At 42.1% G+C, this 15,521-nt stretch overlaps 1 protein-coding gene across 7 annotated transcripts in view; it reads right to left on the bottom strand.

Annotated features, from left to right (window-relative positions):
* NAV2 (neuron navigator 2) overlaps window positions 1-15,521 on the bottom strand; it is a 451,621-nt gene that overhangs the window by 203,253 nt on the left and 232,847 nt on the right. Inside the window, exon 1 of one of the 7 annotated variants that reach the window (XM_064512841.1) lies at window positions 363-707. The exons of the other annotated variants lie outside the window; for them this stretch is intronic. Coding sequence (XP_064368911.1) covers window positions 363-485 — 123 coding nt within the window. The 5' untranslated portion in view covers window positions 486-707. Of the gene's footprint in view, window positions 1-362; window positions 708-15,521 lie in introns of those variants that run through there. 7 annotated transcript variants of the gene reach the window in all.

The following is a 15,521-nucleotide window of genomic DNA, read 5'->3' as shown; positions in this document are numbered from 1 at the left end:
TGCACATAATCTATGTTTCTGTCCTTACTTCTAAGTGAGCTCAACTACAGAGATCAAACAACATGCAAAACAATCTAAAGCAGTCCAAAAAAGATGAATTAATGAGTAACAGATCCAGCTGAAAAGCTATTGCAAAACAGCATTCCCCTTGGAGAGCCCACCATCTCAGCATCAGCCACCCCAACCCACCTCTTTCTCCATTTCTTAGGAAATGCCCCATTTGGGTCAAAACCCCTGTTTGCTAATGAGAAAGATGCAGAAACAAGTGCCAAACAAACGCCTGACGGATCTCCATAGAAACGGAAAGTTTTTCCCCAGTCAGAATCATAGGGCTTTTAAAAGCTTCACTTTGAAATTCTTACCAGCTTCATGGTCGTGTTATTCTGTTCCCACCGCCACAGCATCACACTCATTTTCCTCGTGCGCCACCAGCCAGGCACCTGCCGGAGGAGCTGCAGCTGCGCAGCGCTACAAATCCATATCATGCACCTCCGCCGGTCCTCACGGTCCCAGTGTTGCCGCGAGCTGCTCCCCGCTCTTGCCGGCAGCAGGGCATCCTCGGCCTCTTCGCTCTGCCGGCTCACATCTCCGGCGGGTAGAGGAGAGCCGGGAACGTTGTGCACAAGCGCCCGCGTGTGTGCGTCTGTCTTCCCGCCCGTCTGCGCTCACCCGCAGCCAAATCAGACACCTCCCGGCAGGCGGCAGCGAGCGAGGCAGGACGGGGCAGGCTCTCCTCCCCCGGCACCTTAACCCCTTCGAGGGCGCGGGGTCCCTCCGGCCTGGCTGCGGCAGGCGGACTGGGAGGTCTGAGAAAGGGGGAACGGCAAAGCAAACGTGGAGCGAACACGCAAGCCGATACTTCTCAGAGAAGCATTTTAAAATAGAAATGAACCGAGCTCCAAGCGAGCCATGCTTCTGGAAGATACATAAGCATAAGGCAAGGGTACCAGTTGTGTTTTAGGCCAAAAAAAGTAAATTACAAGGTGTTTTGCCAAAGCCTGACATTGTTAAGAGCCGAACTTCTAAAGCTGCCTTGTTTTATTAGCTGATGCAACCTAGGCTGCTTCCACTTGGATTTTCATCTATACCTGGTCTGCTGGATTGGAAAGGGCTAGACCTTCCCTGAGTAAAAGCCAAATGGGAAAATGAGAAAGAAAATACCGTTTCAAAATGATCCAACATGTGGAATGTCACAGACCAACCTCAGGAACAAAGACTTTGCACTGCAAAAGATCAGAAACTCGTGAGCGTATGTAGAATATCCAGCACGGCTGTAATTGATGGCAATAAATATCACAGTACGCCACATTTTCTGTCTTTAAGATATAGCTAGTAAAGATCCACGTAAAGGCTTGATTATTCCGCATCTTTTCTCTCTTATATCCCTCTGGGATGAAAGCTCGCCCAGGAGGGCGCAGCGCCCCAGCAGCAGCTCCTCGCAGCGCCCGCCGCAGGTGCGGTCCCACGCAGCCCTCTGACCGCCCGTCGCCGGGGCCGTTGCTTTGCTGGCCTTGGTTTTGCCAGGCCACAAATGAACAACAGGGATCTAAAGGGAAAACCAGAGACATTTGGAGCAATTCCCCAGGCTGCCCGTTTCCCTCCCTCTCTCCAAATATAAGTTGTGACTCACTTAAAGATAGGAGGGGAGGCAAGAAACGACCGCAGAAGCAACCAATGGCTGGGCAGAGGGAGGCCAGCAGCAGCTCGCGCCCCGCAGAAGCTGCCGGCCCACTCGCAGCCGGAGGCGGTAACGCCTTCAGCTCGAAGGGGCTCCCCTAGGAACTCCCCAGGGAAAGAGCATACACTTTGGAAAAAAGCACTCAGCACTCTTTCTGCAACTCAAACGCCATAGGTTTCCGTCATAAACTGGCAATTTCTTAGCCAAAGCTCTAGTGCCTTGTTTTCAGGATGTAATTCATGCCTGCAAAATTGTATCCGTGATTTTGTACTTGTTAACTGAAAAGCAGACACGAATGGGTTGCTTCCACTTCTAAGGGCCCCTCAGCTATCTTTAGCGGCCAAAAGAAGTGAATATTCCAAATTTGTTCTACAGTACAATTAAGGCATAAAAAACAGGAGCAAACTGTACCCTAAGAAATTACTTTAAGTAAAAAATTCCCTGGTGTATGATTTTATTGCTGGTTTGTTCCATACACCCATTAATATGTTGCTGCTGAAATACCACAAAATTCAGTAAGTAAGCATTTGAAATTCTGCATGCGCATGATATTTTTATAGAAACAAAATGCATGCATTTCCTTACTTTCCCCTAGCAGTTATGCTTCTATGTCTTGGGTTTCATTCCTTGAGTCTGTAACTGTTACCCTGCTCTGATTTTTTTTTTTTTTTTTTTTTTTTTGGTAAGTGTTAAGGGGGCACGGATAGTTTTGTGACATAAGGAGTACTCATCTTCCTTCACTGCAAAAAGAATTCCCCTACCAATTTTTGTAGCCTTAATAGCAACAAGGAGATGCACGTTGAAAGCATTTAACACTTCATATATACACACAGGTTACATTTGAACCACACAAATAAAACCTGAATCCCTTCCTGAGAATAAAGAACTCTTGTTCCTTCACATCATGACAACATGGACCAAAGCACGAGCACAGCCAAATCTTCCCCGTCAGCCCTCTACACAAGCAAGTACCCTGCTGAAAGGTCGTTCATACAACATTCAAAACAGAAGAAGGTCATAGCCGATGTGAGGATTTGAACCTAAGATGTATGGTCTTCAGGAGGGTCACAGGCAGACACAATAACCTGCTGTCAGAGCCAGGAATGAACGAACAAATGAATATGCTGAGAGAGAGAAGCCTGGACGTGAAGCCAAAAGGATTTTAGAGAGACTTATAGGGAGCATCTCCCCAGCGCTCACAGTGACTGCCGGCACCCTCAGCGCGTTGCCTTGCCGCGGCGAGGCCTGTCCCTTCCCCGCCGCCGACACAGTGGCAACCTCGCCGGGCTTCCCAGCAGCGTGCTGGCACCTGCCTACATGGCTCCATTCAGAGACTGGGCTCTGCTTCCCCGAAACACACAAACTTCAGACAAAAAAAGGGAGCTGAGGCACAGGCAGCTTTACGCTTCCAGGATTAGGGCCCTACAAAGGGCCAGAGCAGCCCCCAGCACAAGTTGGGGCAGCCCTGGACACAGCCTAAGCCTCTTAGGCGTTGTTTGTCAGCTGTGCTGCCGTTTCCAGCAGCCAAATGTTTCCGTTCAGCCCTCAGGCTGGTGTCTCAGCTAGGGATCGTGAGAAGGAAAGGACAGGTCTCAGAAAATGATGCTCTCCCCTCTACTGTTACAGGGAAAATTAATCTTTGGGACTGTTTTATGCTGCTTTAGTGCATAGGGAACAGGATAGAGCCAAAAGCTGCGCTCCAACAGGGGTCCACTAGAAACAAGCACATTGAAAGACCAGATATGGACGGCAGGACATAGGCTTTGATGACTTTTCAGTTGACCAGTTGCATTTCTCTGCATACAGTTCGCTCTCTGTTTTTATGCTTTGAACTGAACCGTGGCTCAGATTTGGAGTATTTTCTCGTTTTATCCCTGGCAGGCCAACTCCTCACGCTGAATGGGGGCAGAGATGCTCTCACTTAATCAGTCCAAAGTATTGTTATAATGATGCTCCTGAGGTCCGAGTGTAAGCTCTGCACCTCCCCATCACTTGTTAAATTAACGAATATCCTTCACTAAAAACTGCAGTGCTTTTACATGCCTTTATTTCACAGATTTTTCTAACTCAGCCTTGCTTTGGGATGAAGATCCCCAGAATCCTGATTGTTGCCAGGTGTAATTGGAATTTATTTCTTCTATTAAAAAGTAAGACTTTGGAGCTTTGCCTTTCATCCTCCTATCTCTCATTTAGGCTCCCCTGACAGAGCAAAAGAGATAAGATTCGAATGGGAGTTGGTAAAATCCGTGTATGACCTCTTGCCCGAGAGCATCACCGCAGGGGATCTTCCCCCGTTGCTGTGCCCGGGCTCTGCTGACAGATCTCGGAGATGCCTTTCACATGCAACACTTAATCTCCAGCGAGAACAAGGGCAAGATATTTGCTTGTATTTGAATTCTTTACCTATAAAGCACAAGAGCTCTCCAGAAAGCTTTATTATGAACTTTGACAACGGGCAAATGATGACATGGAGAAAATACTAGTTACTTAAGACCTAAATTAAATCTTCATAACAGGACATTATTTACAGCTCTAGTGGGCATCTAAACATCCCCATTGATGTGCTAAACAATACGCTTCTTATTCACTGGTGAGTCTTCAGTGACAGAGAAACATGTGCGTCTGCAGCATACCCAGCACTCTAATGAGATATAATTCCAGTTCCCAATACTTTCCAAAGAAAACTGTAGGAAAAACAGGAGGAAACAGATGTTGGAGACATTATGAATGAATTCAGTGCATACAGTCATTGTCTGTGCAACATTTACTATAAAGAAAGCGTAGGGAAATCCGTTAACTAATAATCCATTGTTTGTCTATAAAAAATATGTATGCTAACAGCTTGCTCCACAATCATTAAACAATGTCACACTCATATTTACTGTTACTTTTGCTTTTTATTCACACAACACTTGGTTATGTTTATTACCTCAAGCAGGGAGCATACTATTAGAACATTTTATTACTGATCTTCACTGCATTTTGATCAAAAACACAAACATTTTCTATCCACTGAAAGCTGATTTTTTTTTTTTTTTGGCTAAATGTCAATAACTGCTTAGGTTTTTCTTTTTTGCACTACAAAATAGAAATACCAAAAAAATTACAGTACTGGTTTAAAACGTTACAATTGTTAATAACAACAATATTTCAGCTATATATGTTGGAGAGAAGAGGAGACTAGATCATGGAATCATAACAGATGATAAACAGTAATTTTCATCCAAAAAAGAGCTCAAAATGGTGTTGAGCAGCAGCCTCTAAACTAGACGTTTTCTAATCCAGTAGATTAGATACTTTGTGTCATGCAATGTTATGATAGCCGCCTAAAGAACTATACAAATGGTTAGTGCTGATTCTGAGTAATGGTTGCGAGGTTCTAGGGGATGGAAAGAAAGTTTATGCGGTGCCAATATTTTAGAAGTGAAAACAAGATGGCCTTGATCATCATAGGCCTATCCGCCCCACATCAGTCCCTGACAAAACTACAGAATGACTGGTAGAGACTCAATCAACAACTAAAGCAGATAATATCATTACTGGCAAATCAACATCTATCTGTGGAAAATACATCTTGCTAAACTGGTATTTCTGCTGAGTTTAGAAAAATTCATGAAAGAGATAACACAGATAAGTGAGTTCTGTGAAGCATTTGACTTCATATCTCATGACACTTTGAAAAACAGAATAACAACAAGTCATCCTGGCATACACCCATTGGGCTGGAAACTAGCTAACTGGTTTCAAAATGCAACACTAAATGGGAACTTATCATTAAGAAAATATGTAGCTTGACTGAGTTTCACAGAAATCATTTATTGTTCCTACATACATAACATTACTGACAAAAGCCCTAGAAGGGAACATAAAATGGCTATGAAATTTGCAGGTGGCACAAAAATAATGGGAGAAGTCAACAGTAAAAAGAAATAAAAGAAACTTGCACATGCTGACTAGAGCCATGCAGAGGTGTTTCAACACAGCAGATACAATCTTGTAACAACAAGAAACTAAGAATTTCATAGAAAAAAAGACCATCCACAAACTCAGTGAATCTGAAAATGTCTTGCGGGTCTTGAAAGAGTATCGTTGACATGAGGTGTCATCATGATGCTGTGGTTATTGCTGTGGTTATAGGGGCAATGCGATTCTTGTACATAAGAACTGGTGATTATCAAATAAAAATAGGGTATATTGCCCACCCCACTTAACACTGGTACCTGGGCAACAATCCAAAGGGATTTATCAACCCCTGGAGATGCTTCAGAGAACAGCCACAAGACCGACTGAAGGGCTGGAAAATGTATATCACAATACAACATTCAAAAAGCGCAGTCTATCTCATTTGTCTAGAGAGGATTAAGGGCAATTATGAGATCATAACAAAAACTAATTCAAAAATGAAATTAATTCAGGTGAAGTCATGTGGACTGTTTTAGAGAGGAGGTCAGACTGAATTATCACATTGACTTCTGACTTTATCATCAAAAAAAGCTATTTTCAAACTCCATGTGAAAGCACGAGCTTTCTAGCTGGTACTAGTCAGCTAGCTATAGACCTGTTCCTGGCAACCTTTACACATATTCGTAGTTCATTGCTTTCAAAAAGGGACACAGAGGAGCAAGCCAAAAAGGATGTACAGCAGTAGGTCTTACTGCCAGAGCAGACCACTGCCACGTAATGAGTTCAGACTGAGATTGCTTCTGAGAGAGAACAAACAACGCTATAATCTACCCTGTGGCCCATATGAGAATATGTTTCAATATATATTATAAGACTCTCGAAGAATAGGAGGCCTATGAGGAAAGCACTGCTACAACTGTAAATCTCGTAGAGAAGGGAGGCCCAAAAAAAAGGATGCACTTCACTGCGTCCCTGTAACAAACCCCGGAACAAAACAGAGCCCCCATACAAAGAAAAAACACTAGAATATAAGGCAGTGCTCATTTAGTTAGCTTTTGATGTTTGCTTGATGATTCTACACTATTAGGGACAGATAACTAAACCTTTTTAATACACTTGGACCTCTTTTCCTCCCCTGCATCTGCGAACACAAGTTAAAGCAGCATAGGGGCTCCTAAATCTCTGTTATTGTCTCACTTGTGCCAGGAACCAAACGTAGCAGTCTGCAAGGATTAAAAGGAAAATAAGAGTAGTGCAAAGCTACTTAGGCTCCATCCCAGGTTCTCTCCTGATTTACCCAGCAACCCACCACCACACCAAGAAATAGGCACTTTTTCACATTAGTAGTTTGATCCTGTACACAATGTGATGGAAAAAGCTCCTAAAAGAAAGTAACAAAAATAACAGTACACTGACCACCCGCTGCTTCGGCAATGCTGACGTTATTAAGTAGGCTACCAGTTGATGGAGAGAGTGAACTGCCACTGCAGACTGAGGGAGCTGAGCGTCGCAGGAACCGCAAACGCGTCGGCACTGAAAAGAGCCTTTTCAAAGCGTCCTAACCTCGCGGCCCCTTCTCCCCCCATTCCACTCTTTTCTCTTCAGTGCCCCAAGAGCGCAAGTGAAGACCTAGTTTATAACAGCATTTGCTACTTGGAGGAGTTTCCAGACAGGATATTTCATTCACAGGATATACTCATTGTCTGCAACTTCACTCATGCGATTAAGGCTCAGTGAGCATCCAGGGGGGCCACCCCGGGAGCTGGCGAGAGGAGTATGCAGTTCAGTTTTACTCACTGTGATCAGGTTTATTAAAACAGAGGAGCAAACCTCTTGCTCAGGTACTAAAGCTACACCTTGCTCATCACCAGACACATTATGCTATTCCACAACTTTAAAGAAATTCCCAAGGCCATGCACTTTTCATTGCCTATAGCTTATTCCCTCTAATCAAGGCAAGAATTTATTTCCTCACTACAACCAAAGATAAAAATGGGAGAAAAAAAAATGATAACATTCTTTCTAACTTTTGCCATATCACAATACTGCTAGAGAATCACAGCAACTGAAAAATAAAATAATTAGAAACTGCTCTAATGATAAAGCAACGGCATGAATGGAACGAAAACCCAGGGGTCAAGCCTTGCTGAGGAAACCTCCTAAGGCTCCTACTCCAAACATCTATTAGGGCAGCATCATCTTTGGATTATGACTTTCTCAGTGTAATCCCAGCTCTTGCTCTCAGCTCCACCACCATCACTCTGTGTGACCTGATATGCCCTGTAGCCAGCTCCCCAACACATAAAACACAAAATAATTGCCCATCTTTTAGAGATTTGGTGAGGTTTAAAAAAACTGAAGGAACGGGATCCTGAGGAAGAGTGTGGACAGCCAGCTCCTCCCAAAGACATTATTCTTATAATGCACAAAAGATGTTTTGATCTCCCAGTTCTTCTGTGCCTTTGCATGAGCCATGTGCACTGCCCTCCCACACACACAGCCCTGTTCTGCTGGCCAAAAGAAGAGACCTCCTTCCCCCCGGGGAACTCTCTCTGAACATCTCCAAAGGCCAGAGACCTGGTTAAGAAAGACTGGGTTAACCAAACAGGGTTAAAAAACCTAAAATAGTTTGTGCGGTCACTTGAACTAAGAGTGATACAGAAGTATAAATTATTAACAAAACTGTGTTTATTAAAGAACATAGAAAGACACAACTATTGTCCACTCTAAAATAGAAGAGTGGGAAATCTGAGTGCTGGTGAAGCACAACATTGTTCGAGCTTTTGGCCATTTTAAAGAAAGCAATGAAATCTCTGCTTTCCTTTCTCAGATCAGTGAGGACAGAGGAAGAGAATAAGAAGCTATTCTTAAAGATACTGATAGCATGTCCCCTGTCCAGCTGCATAAACAGAGCTATCACCTGTTTTATGGACAGTCACATCTATAATAGGTCATACTATGTACAATCAAAGGCTATATATATCATGAGGTGCTATGGTGTACAGAAAGTCACTTAGTAGCTAAGCAATTTCTTTCAACCCAGCTTTATTTCCAGAGGATAAAACTCAGTAAAATTTGCCTCAGCATAGTATCCCCTTTTAAAGTCTAAAAACTATGGTTCACATTGGTAAGCATTTCTGTAGAAAATCCTTATCAATTAAATCTTTCTAACAAAAATTCTTACTATATTTGAGAGCAATTCTTCATTCAGATTATTTTAACCAATAGACTAAAATATAGCCCGACCACGGTTATGTGCTATGTCTCTTGTGACTTTTTGCCTAACATCAACAATAATTTAAAGTTAACTTAGCAAAGCTTCTAAAGCAGGTGCACAGCAGTTTAAAAAAGTGGTTAAATTGCAACCTGTCCATAAAGCTACTCAGTATTAACAAAGGATCCCTCAGCAAAAATCCTGAAGCCTGTCTCATGAAAGAATGAACACTAAAATTTAATTTAAAAAAATAGCTGCTATTCCAAATCTTGACTAGCTACCAGGAACACTGGATAGTAACTGGCTTCTACCAAGGCAGATAGGTTTCTCTTGCCAAAAGCTTTCCCTTTACGCTCCCCATCAACTTAAATGAAGCAGTTACTAGTTCAAGAGCATTAATTCTGTGAACAGAACAGACAACCTATATGGTAGGCTCAGGAAGAAGTGTATATTCTGAACTATATATGCATATAAATATACATACGTATAATGACTTACGACCCTGGGACTAACTAGAAAGCCATAGTTAAGAGTTAAATTCATCGATTATTTTGCCTGTAGATGTTGTAGTTGATTCACTAGTGATGGAGAGTGCCTCAATCAGTCCTCCAAACTAATTTGATCCAAAAGTAGCAATCGTAGTGTCCACAGAAGTTGCTTGGTGGGGCTGTACTCCTCACAGCAAAAGTTTCCATCAGTGTCTTCTGAACCTACATCTTCAATATTAAACACAAAAGTTTTTCTACAACACCCAGGCACATTCCTAGCTCAGCAACGACTACACTATCTGTTGCCTTAATAGATTTACAAGTCTGCCTGTTTGGGCTGCTTAGTAGAGCCGTATCTTTCAGTGCTGCCTGCTCCCCTCCCGGCGCGGCTGTGAGCCCCCTGCTTTGCTGGGGCTCAGCTGGGCGCGCGGAGCCGGCGGCCGGAGGCAGCCAGGGCCAGGCTGGACAGCTCCCCGCTCCCCCGCGCGCCCGGCCCCCACCGCACCCCCGGCCTCACCGCCAGCCCCCACCGCACCCCCAGCCTCGCCTCAGAGATGCCCGCTGTGTCACTGGCCATAACCCGTCCACCTAAGAGCAATTTGGAGATCGCAGCATACACTAGATCAATAGCAGTTGCTAATGTGTCTCATGCAAACGTTTCTTCTGCTAACTTTGGGTATTTTTTCTCATGTGTAGCTACCAACATAGTCAAGGGCCAACACAGCCATGCACAACAGAGTTGGGGTAGACTCTCTTCTCCCACCCAAAATTTCAAGTCATGTGATGAAGGAAAGCTCATGGCGCAGGTTTGTAATCAGAGAAAGTTACACACTCGCAGCTGCAGCATGACAACATATCATGTTGGGAGCATGTATGTCATAAACTACTGGTCAAATGGAATCAGCGATAAACCCTAGTTCTGTGCTTCAACTGCCCACAGGGATGATCCTATGGCCCTCCTCTCTCTCCCTTCCATAAATTCACCCTTCATTCAGCAGGCAAACCAAAAAGGATTTCTGAAAGCTCACATGAGCATTCTGCACTCTCACTGAACCTTCTACCCAAGCTAAGAAATTAGATTATAGTGAGAAACTGAGGAACACTTATTTGTTCTAACCGTAATATAGAGAACACCTGTGAAAAACCTAATTACTTAATATGCTCGCATATAGTAGAGCTTTTCTTTAATTTACATACCTACAGTATTCAGTGATGAATGCACTGCTTCTTTCTCTTTACACATAAAAACATGAGTTGAGCATGTCATAGTGGTATGGCAGGCTGTAGTCAAAAAAGCACTAATTTGACATACAAAACAAAGATACCAGGAATTAAATAATTAGAGTCTTAATGACAGAGCACAATGCATGTCTTTAATAGTCTCTTGAACTCAAAGAGAAAAGCAGTGCTGAAATCTGCATACACAGAAATGTTCAGTCACTGAAAGTTTCAACGCTTAGTGAAACGTGATAGTTCCATAGCTACATGCACCATGTAAACCATGTTTAAAGGATCCAGGTGCAGTTTTCAGTCATTTAGCTAATGACATGTGATGTGACGCCACCTTTATTAATAACCTACCTCTACAAAATTTGCATCCCTTGCCTGGGAAAGCTCATCAATATTGCCTGTGCTGCCAGCCCAAAGGATTCAAAACTCTCAAGTGAATCTTTGCAAAGGATGTAAGCTTTTCTTCAACTACATTTGAGAAATACTATCCATTTGCATTTTCTTGCTATTTGCATTTAATATAAAGCCTTGTGACATGATTTCAAGGACACAACAAGGACAACATAAAATCTCGTTTTTATTGTAAAATTCAGATCGTCATTGATTCACTTGACTTTAGGAGCTGAAGCTATAACTAAGTACTGCAAGATTTAAGGTAACGTAAGAGAACCAACAATTCACATACTCAATGAAGCAGAAATTCACTGAAAAACGTACCAACACATCTACGCCAAACACTATGTGGTCATTAATGGAAGTCTTAATAAAAACACAAAGTAAATCTAAGCCACTTGTCAAATGAGCTCCCATTCTAACAAGAAAGTAACTTCACCAACCTCCACTCCGGCCTCAGTGTAAACATTTTCTTTTTTGGAGCAGTGACCCATACCTATACACAGTCCTTTAGAGGCCACACGTCTACAATCTCCAAGTTTTGTTTCGCAGCCTTCTGCAGCCTGACAGTAACGCGCATAGGACATGCTCTTCCAGAAGGCAGTTTCATCTAACAAAAGGAGGACAGCTAGAATTAGGCACAGCATTTCCAACAGACTCTGACTTTTTCCCCCCAGGTCTTCTACTAGTTTGAGCTCTCTGACATTTGCCAAACTGTTAAAGATGTGTGGATCTTTACTGGCCTAAGCTATATGTTACACCAGGCAAGTAAACTAAAATACAGACTATTTTACCACTTGCTATCATCAAAATTAATCAATCAGGTACCACCTAAATAACAGACAGTCACAGAATTTCTTACAGGTAAAAAGCTATGAACATACCTGTCTATAAAACCCTAAGAATCAGAAACATAAGCTGAGCATAAACCTTGGCTAAGCAGAAAGGTGACCATTTCAGGCAGGCTGGAGTAAAAGTGAGAGGTGCCCAGCAAAACGATACGCCAGCAGAAGGAGCAGCCTGAAGAACACAACCCAAAAAAGATTGTTAGATGGCACACACATCTTAAAAAACAACTTGACAAAACGAGTATTGGAGAACTATGTAAACTCAGCAAAGAAGAAAAATTAAGATAAACAGTTGGCTGAATGTTTGCCTTGCGGCAGGCACTTTGCTATTAAGTTTCAGAGAAAACAGGGAGCCAAGAAGCAGCTTTTCCAACAGTGCTAGAGTGACTGAACAACCTTATCTTTTGCATGGCTTAGGAAAGACCGAACGATGCAGAAACGATACAAGGCATTATCTGGAACATGTAGATTTTTGTTACTGAATCTGTTTAATCACAAAATACAGTCCATTTCCATTCAGTGTTTCAACATTTTAAACAGATAAGCTTGTTAAGCAAAAACTTCTCTTTTCAGCTATTTGTGCTACTGTTGCTCTTTCATTTCTTCCTTCCAGCTCTTTTCGCTCACCTCCTCTGACAGCCTGTCCTTGCTTCACTGCTCTTCTGCGCAGCTAGAATTTTCGTCAGCATGTTAGTGCTTGCACAGAGGGGCAGTCTGACACTAGTAAAAGTAACAAGGAATTAGTACTTTCCATATTTTCCTTTACTCCTCAATTACATTTTTTAAGCCTTTTCCCCCTATTTTGTCCTTTGGTTGCTCTTGGAGAGGAGAAGCTGGTTTTACTTTGTCTTTTAAACTCCTACTGGGGTTCATCTGGACTCCAGAAAAAAAAAAAAAAAAAAGCAGATAAATTTCTCTGAATGTTTATATATGGAATATGGTCTATGTTCAATGACCAGAAGACAGTTTTGCTTCCCGATTTCCACATTTCTCTCTCTTTTGTTGAAAATTCACCCTTGCCACTTGCTTTAAACTTCTGTCTCTCTTTTTGTCCTATATACACACTGCCATATCCTCAGTCACGTCAAATAAGAAAACATCAAGATAGCCGCAAGCTCAGAAGAGTTTGCAATAGACTATAAATCAACTGAGGACATAGCTTGGCTGCTCTCTCTTCGCGGGGTGAAACGTGCACACGCAGGGAACGGGACTGAGGACGGAAGCAGAAATGCTAATGGCAAACAAAGAAACAAACATAATCGTATTCACCATGAAAGAGTGCTTTGGGCTATACCCAGTAGAAATGCCGACTGCTTCATGATGATAAATACATCCAAATCTCAATATACGCTTACTACTTTAAAAGGGGGAGATTTCTCAAAAGGGTAAACAAATGATCAGCTGCCTACGTAGGGTTTCTGAAAACACATTTTATCTAAGCAGAGCTCTTTCAGACACTAAAGTTGAGGCTGAATCAGTCCTTCTGGTCTTTTAATGGGATTATTACTTGGTTGAAAATAAACACATTCAGAATATAGTAGAAGTTAATCAACTTGGCCTATGCTTTTGATGGATTGCTAAGATAACACAGAACTACAAATAAAGGTTTTAAATTCAATCTAATCTTCCTATATATTATCACCTTTAAGGATTACTCCCATGGTGTGCTGGCATTGTTATTTTTTCTGTGTCTCAAAATATGATAAAGTGAATAAAGAAGCAGCAGCTACAGGATGTCCCATTGCAAACAACCAGATGCATTTTGCTGAGTTCACCTATATCGCACTAGAGAACAGAGCACATCCTGACCCCAGGAACCTCAACAAGAGTTTTATCGCTCTCTTCAGTCTACTTCAAATCGCTCTAAAAGGAGTTTGTCTACATTTACATGACAGTGGCAAGCAAAGTGCCACTGCTAACTGACTACTTCAACCCACTCCCCATACTGCGTGAGCTCCCCACACTGGCTGAATCCCAACTACGATTTGCACTGTAGTCTGATTTGGAAGAAGGAATTGTCCTTTACTTAGGTAACTGTTATTTATAAACCCTAATTTAAGATGTTTCTCCAAGAACATAATACTAGTAGTTTATCTAGGGTTCACCTAACACGAAGTTACCACAGTTTCATCTATAAAGTCACATCAGAAGACAAGGGAAATCTTTTCCCCTTAACTGCACTTTTCACATTTCTTATGTGTCTAATTAGCTATATACCTTAGTACTGACATGGTTTCTGGTCTCTTCTGAAAGTACCTTAAGAAAATGATTAAAAAAAAGAAAAAAATCCAATTAAAATACCTTGGATCTGACTCTTCCTTCCCTTGAAGTTTGTACCATGTAAATTGCCATTTGAAATTCAGATTAAACCTGTGGCATTACCAACTACATAAGCTGCAAGGCAGAAAAAAAATCAGAGCTGTTTCATTACATACAATTAAGTATTGGAAAAAAATATATTTTGTTTCTATTCAAGTAAATGTTCTTTCACTGATGTCAGACCATGTCCCAAGGAGGAGATTCTAATACTACTTCTAAGCTATTTAACAGATTTTTAAACAGTGTCAGACTACGCCTTGCATTCTCTAAAACGTGCTGGTTGCAAACACAGTGTTATTTTTTTAAGTTACTTTAAAAGTTAGATAAACAAAACTGGAGGCTCATTCCCTGGAAAGCCTTGCATGCTGCAGTGGTTTTGGTTGGGAGAGGAAGGGAAGAAAGAGCTCTGCAAGTTTACGCTGAGCCAATGCGTCAATGCAAAGCACGTCCTCTTACATCAGTGAAAGACCTGGCAAACCGACGAAGGCAGTGCCCATCGCTCCAACCGCCAAGGCAGACCTCACTCCTGCAGGGACTGACGGCTGCCTCAAGAAGAGGACGGCTCTCTGACTCGCTGAGCTTCTCCTAAGGTTTCCCGCCAGCCAAGATTCCTTCTCCTGGTGACTTGAATCTTTCACCTTCCACAGGACCGAACAGAGACATAAACTCTCTGCAGAAACCACATGAAGGTAGGCTCAGGTTCCCCGCTCCTCAAGCCTGTTTTTAGCTCCTAGCACTCTTGAATAAACAATAACAAAGATGAAATTGTAAGCAGCAAGTCCAGTAAGCAGAATACAAATCACTGAATGAAATCTGTTCCTCAGAAGACTAAAATCTGATTTCTCATCACAAGCATTTCGTATTTCCAGCAGGGGCTGGCTTCATGTGATTGATGAATTAATCTTTTAATAGGCTAGCCTGGTGTTTTGATGTGGAAAATAAATAAAAAGCTTTAGCTCCAAAGCTGAAAGCAACACATAATCCTTTGGAAGTAGTCTCAACATTATCTTTGTGCTCTGATTTATTTTTTCCCATGACATCACACCCCAGAATTTTTGAGGAATCTCAACAAAATTATCTAAACGAGAAAATAACACCGATGAAATATGACTGCCTTACATGAACATTCCCCCTGAAGTCAGTGGCCCAGGTCTGACATTATTAAGATAGGATTTACAGGGAGTTTAGTGGTGCCACTCATCATTAACTCAATGCTGCTGATCAAAATAAAGCTGCATAAAGCACTCAGCCCCATTCTTCCCTCTTATGCTTGTCAAGAAATCCATTACAGGTGGCTGTACAGAATCAGGCCACAAATGAGGCATCAGATAGATCCATTATTTGTTTGGATTTTTTTATTTTTAAGTTCTCTAATCCCTCCATAATGCCCAAGTCAGCATTTTTATTTTATACCTATCTATTTTAAATTGTCACCTGCGGAAATAAAA

This window comes from Dromaius novaehollandiae, chromosome 5, assembly GCF_036370855.1.
Source record: "Dromaius novaehollandiae isolate bDroNov1 chromosome 5, bDroNov1.hap1, whole genome shotgun sequence".
Classification (NCBI taxonomy): domain Eukaryota; kingdom Metazoa; phylum Chordata; class Aves; order Casuariiformes; family Dromaiidae; genus Dromaius; species Dromaius novaehollandiae.
The sequence above is the reverse complement of the archived record's forward strand: the minus strand, read 5'-3'. Positions and strand labels throughout refer to the sequence as shown.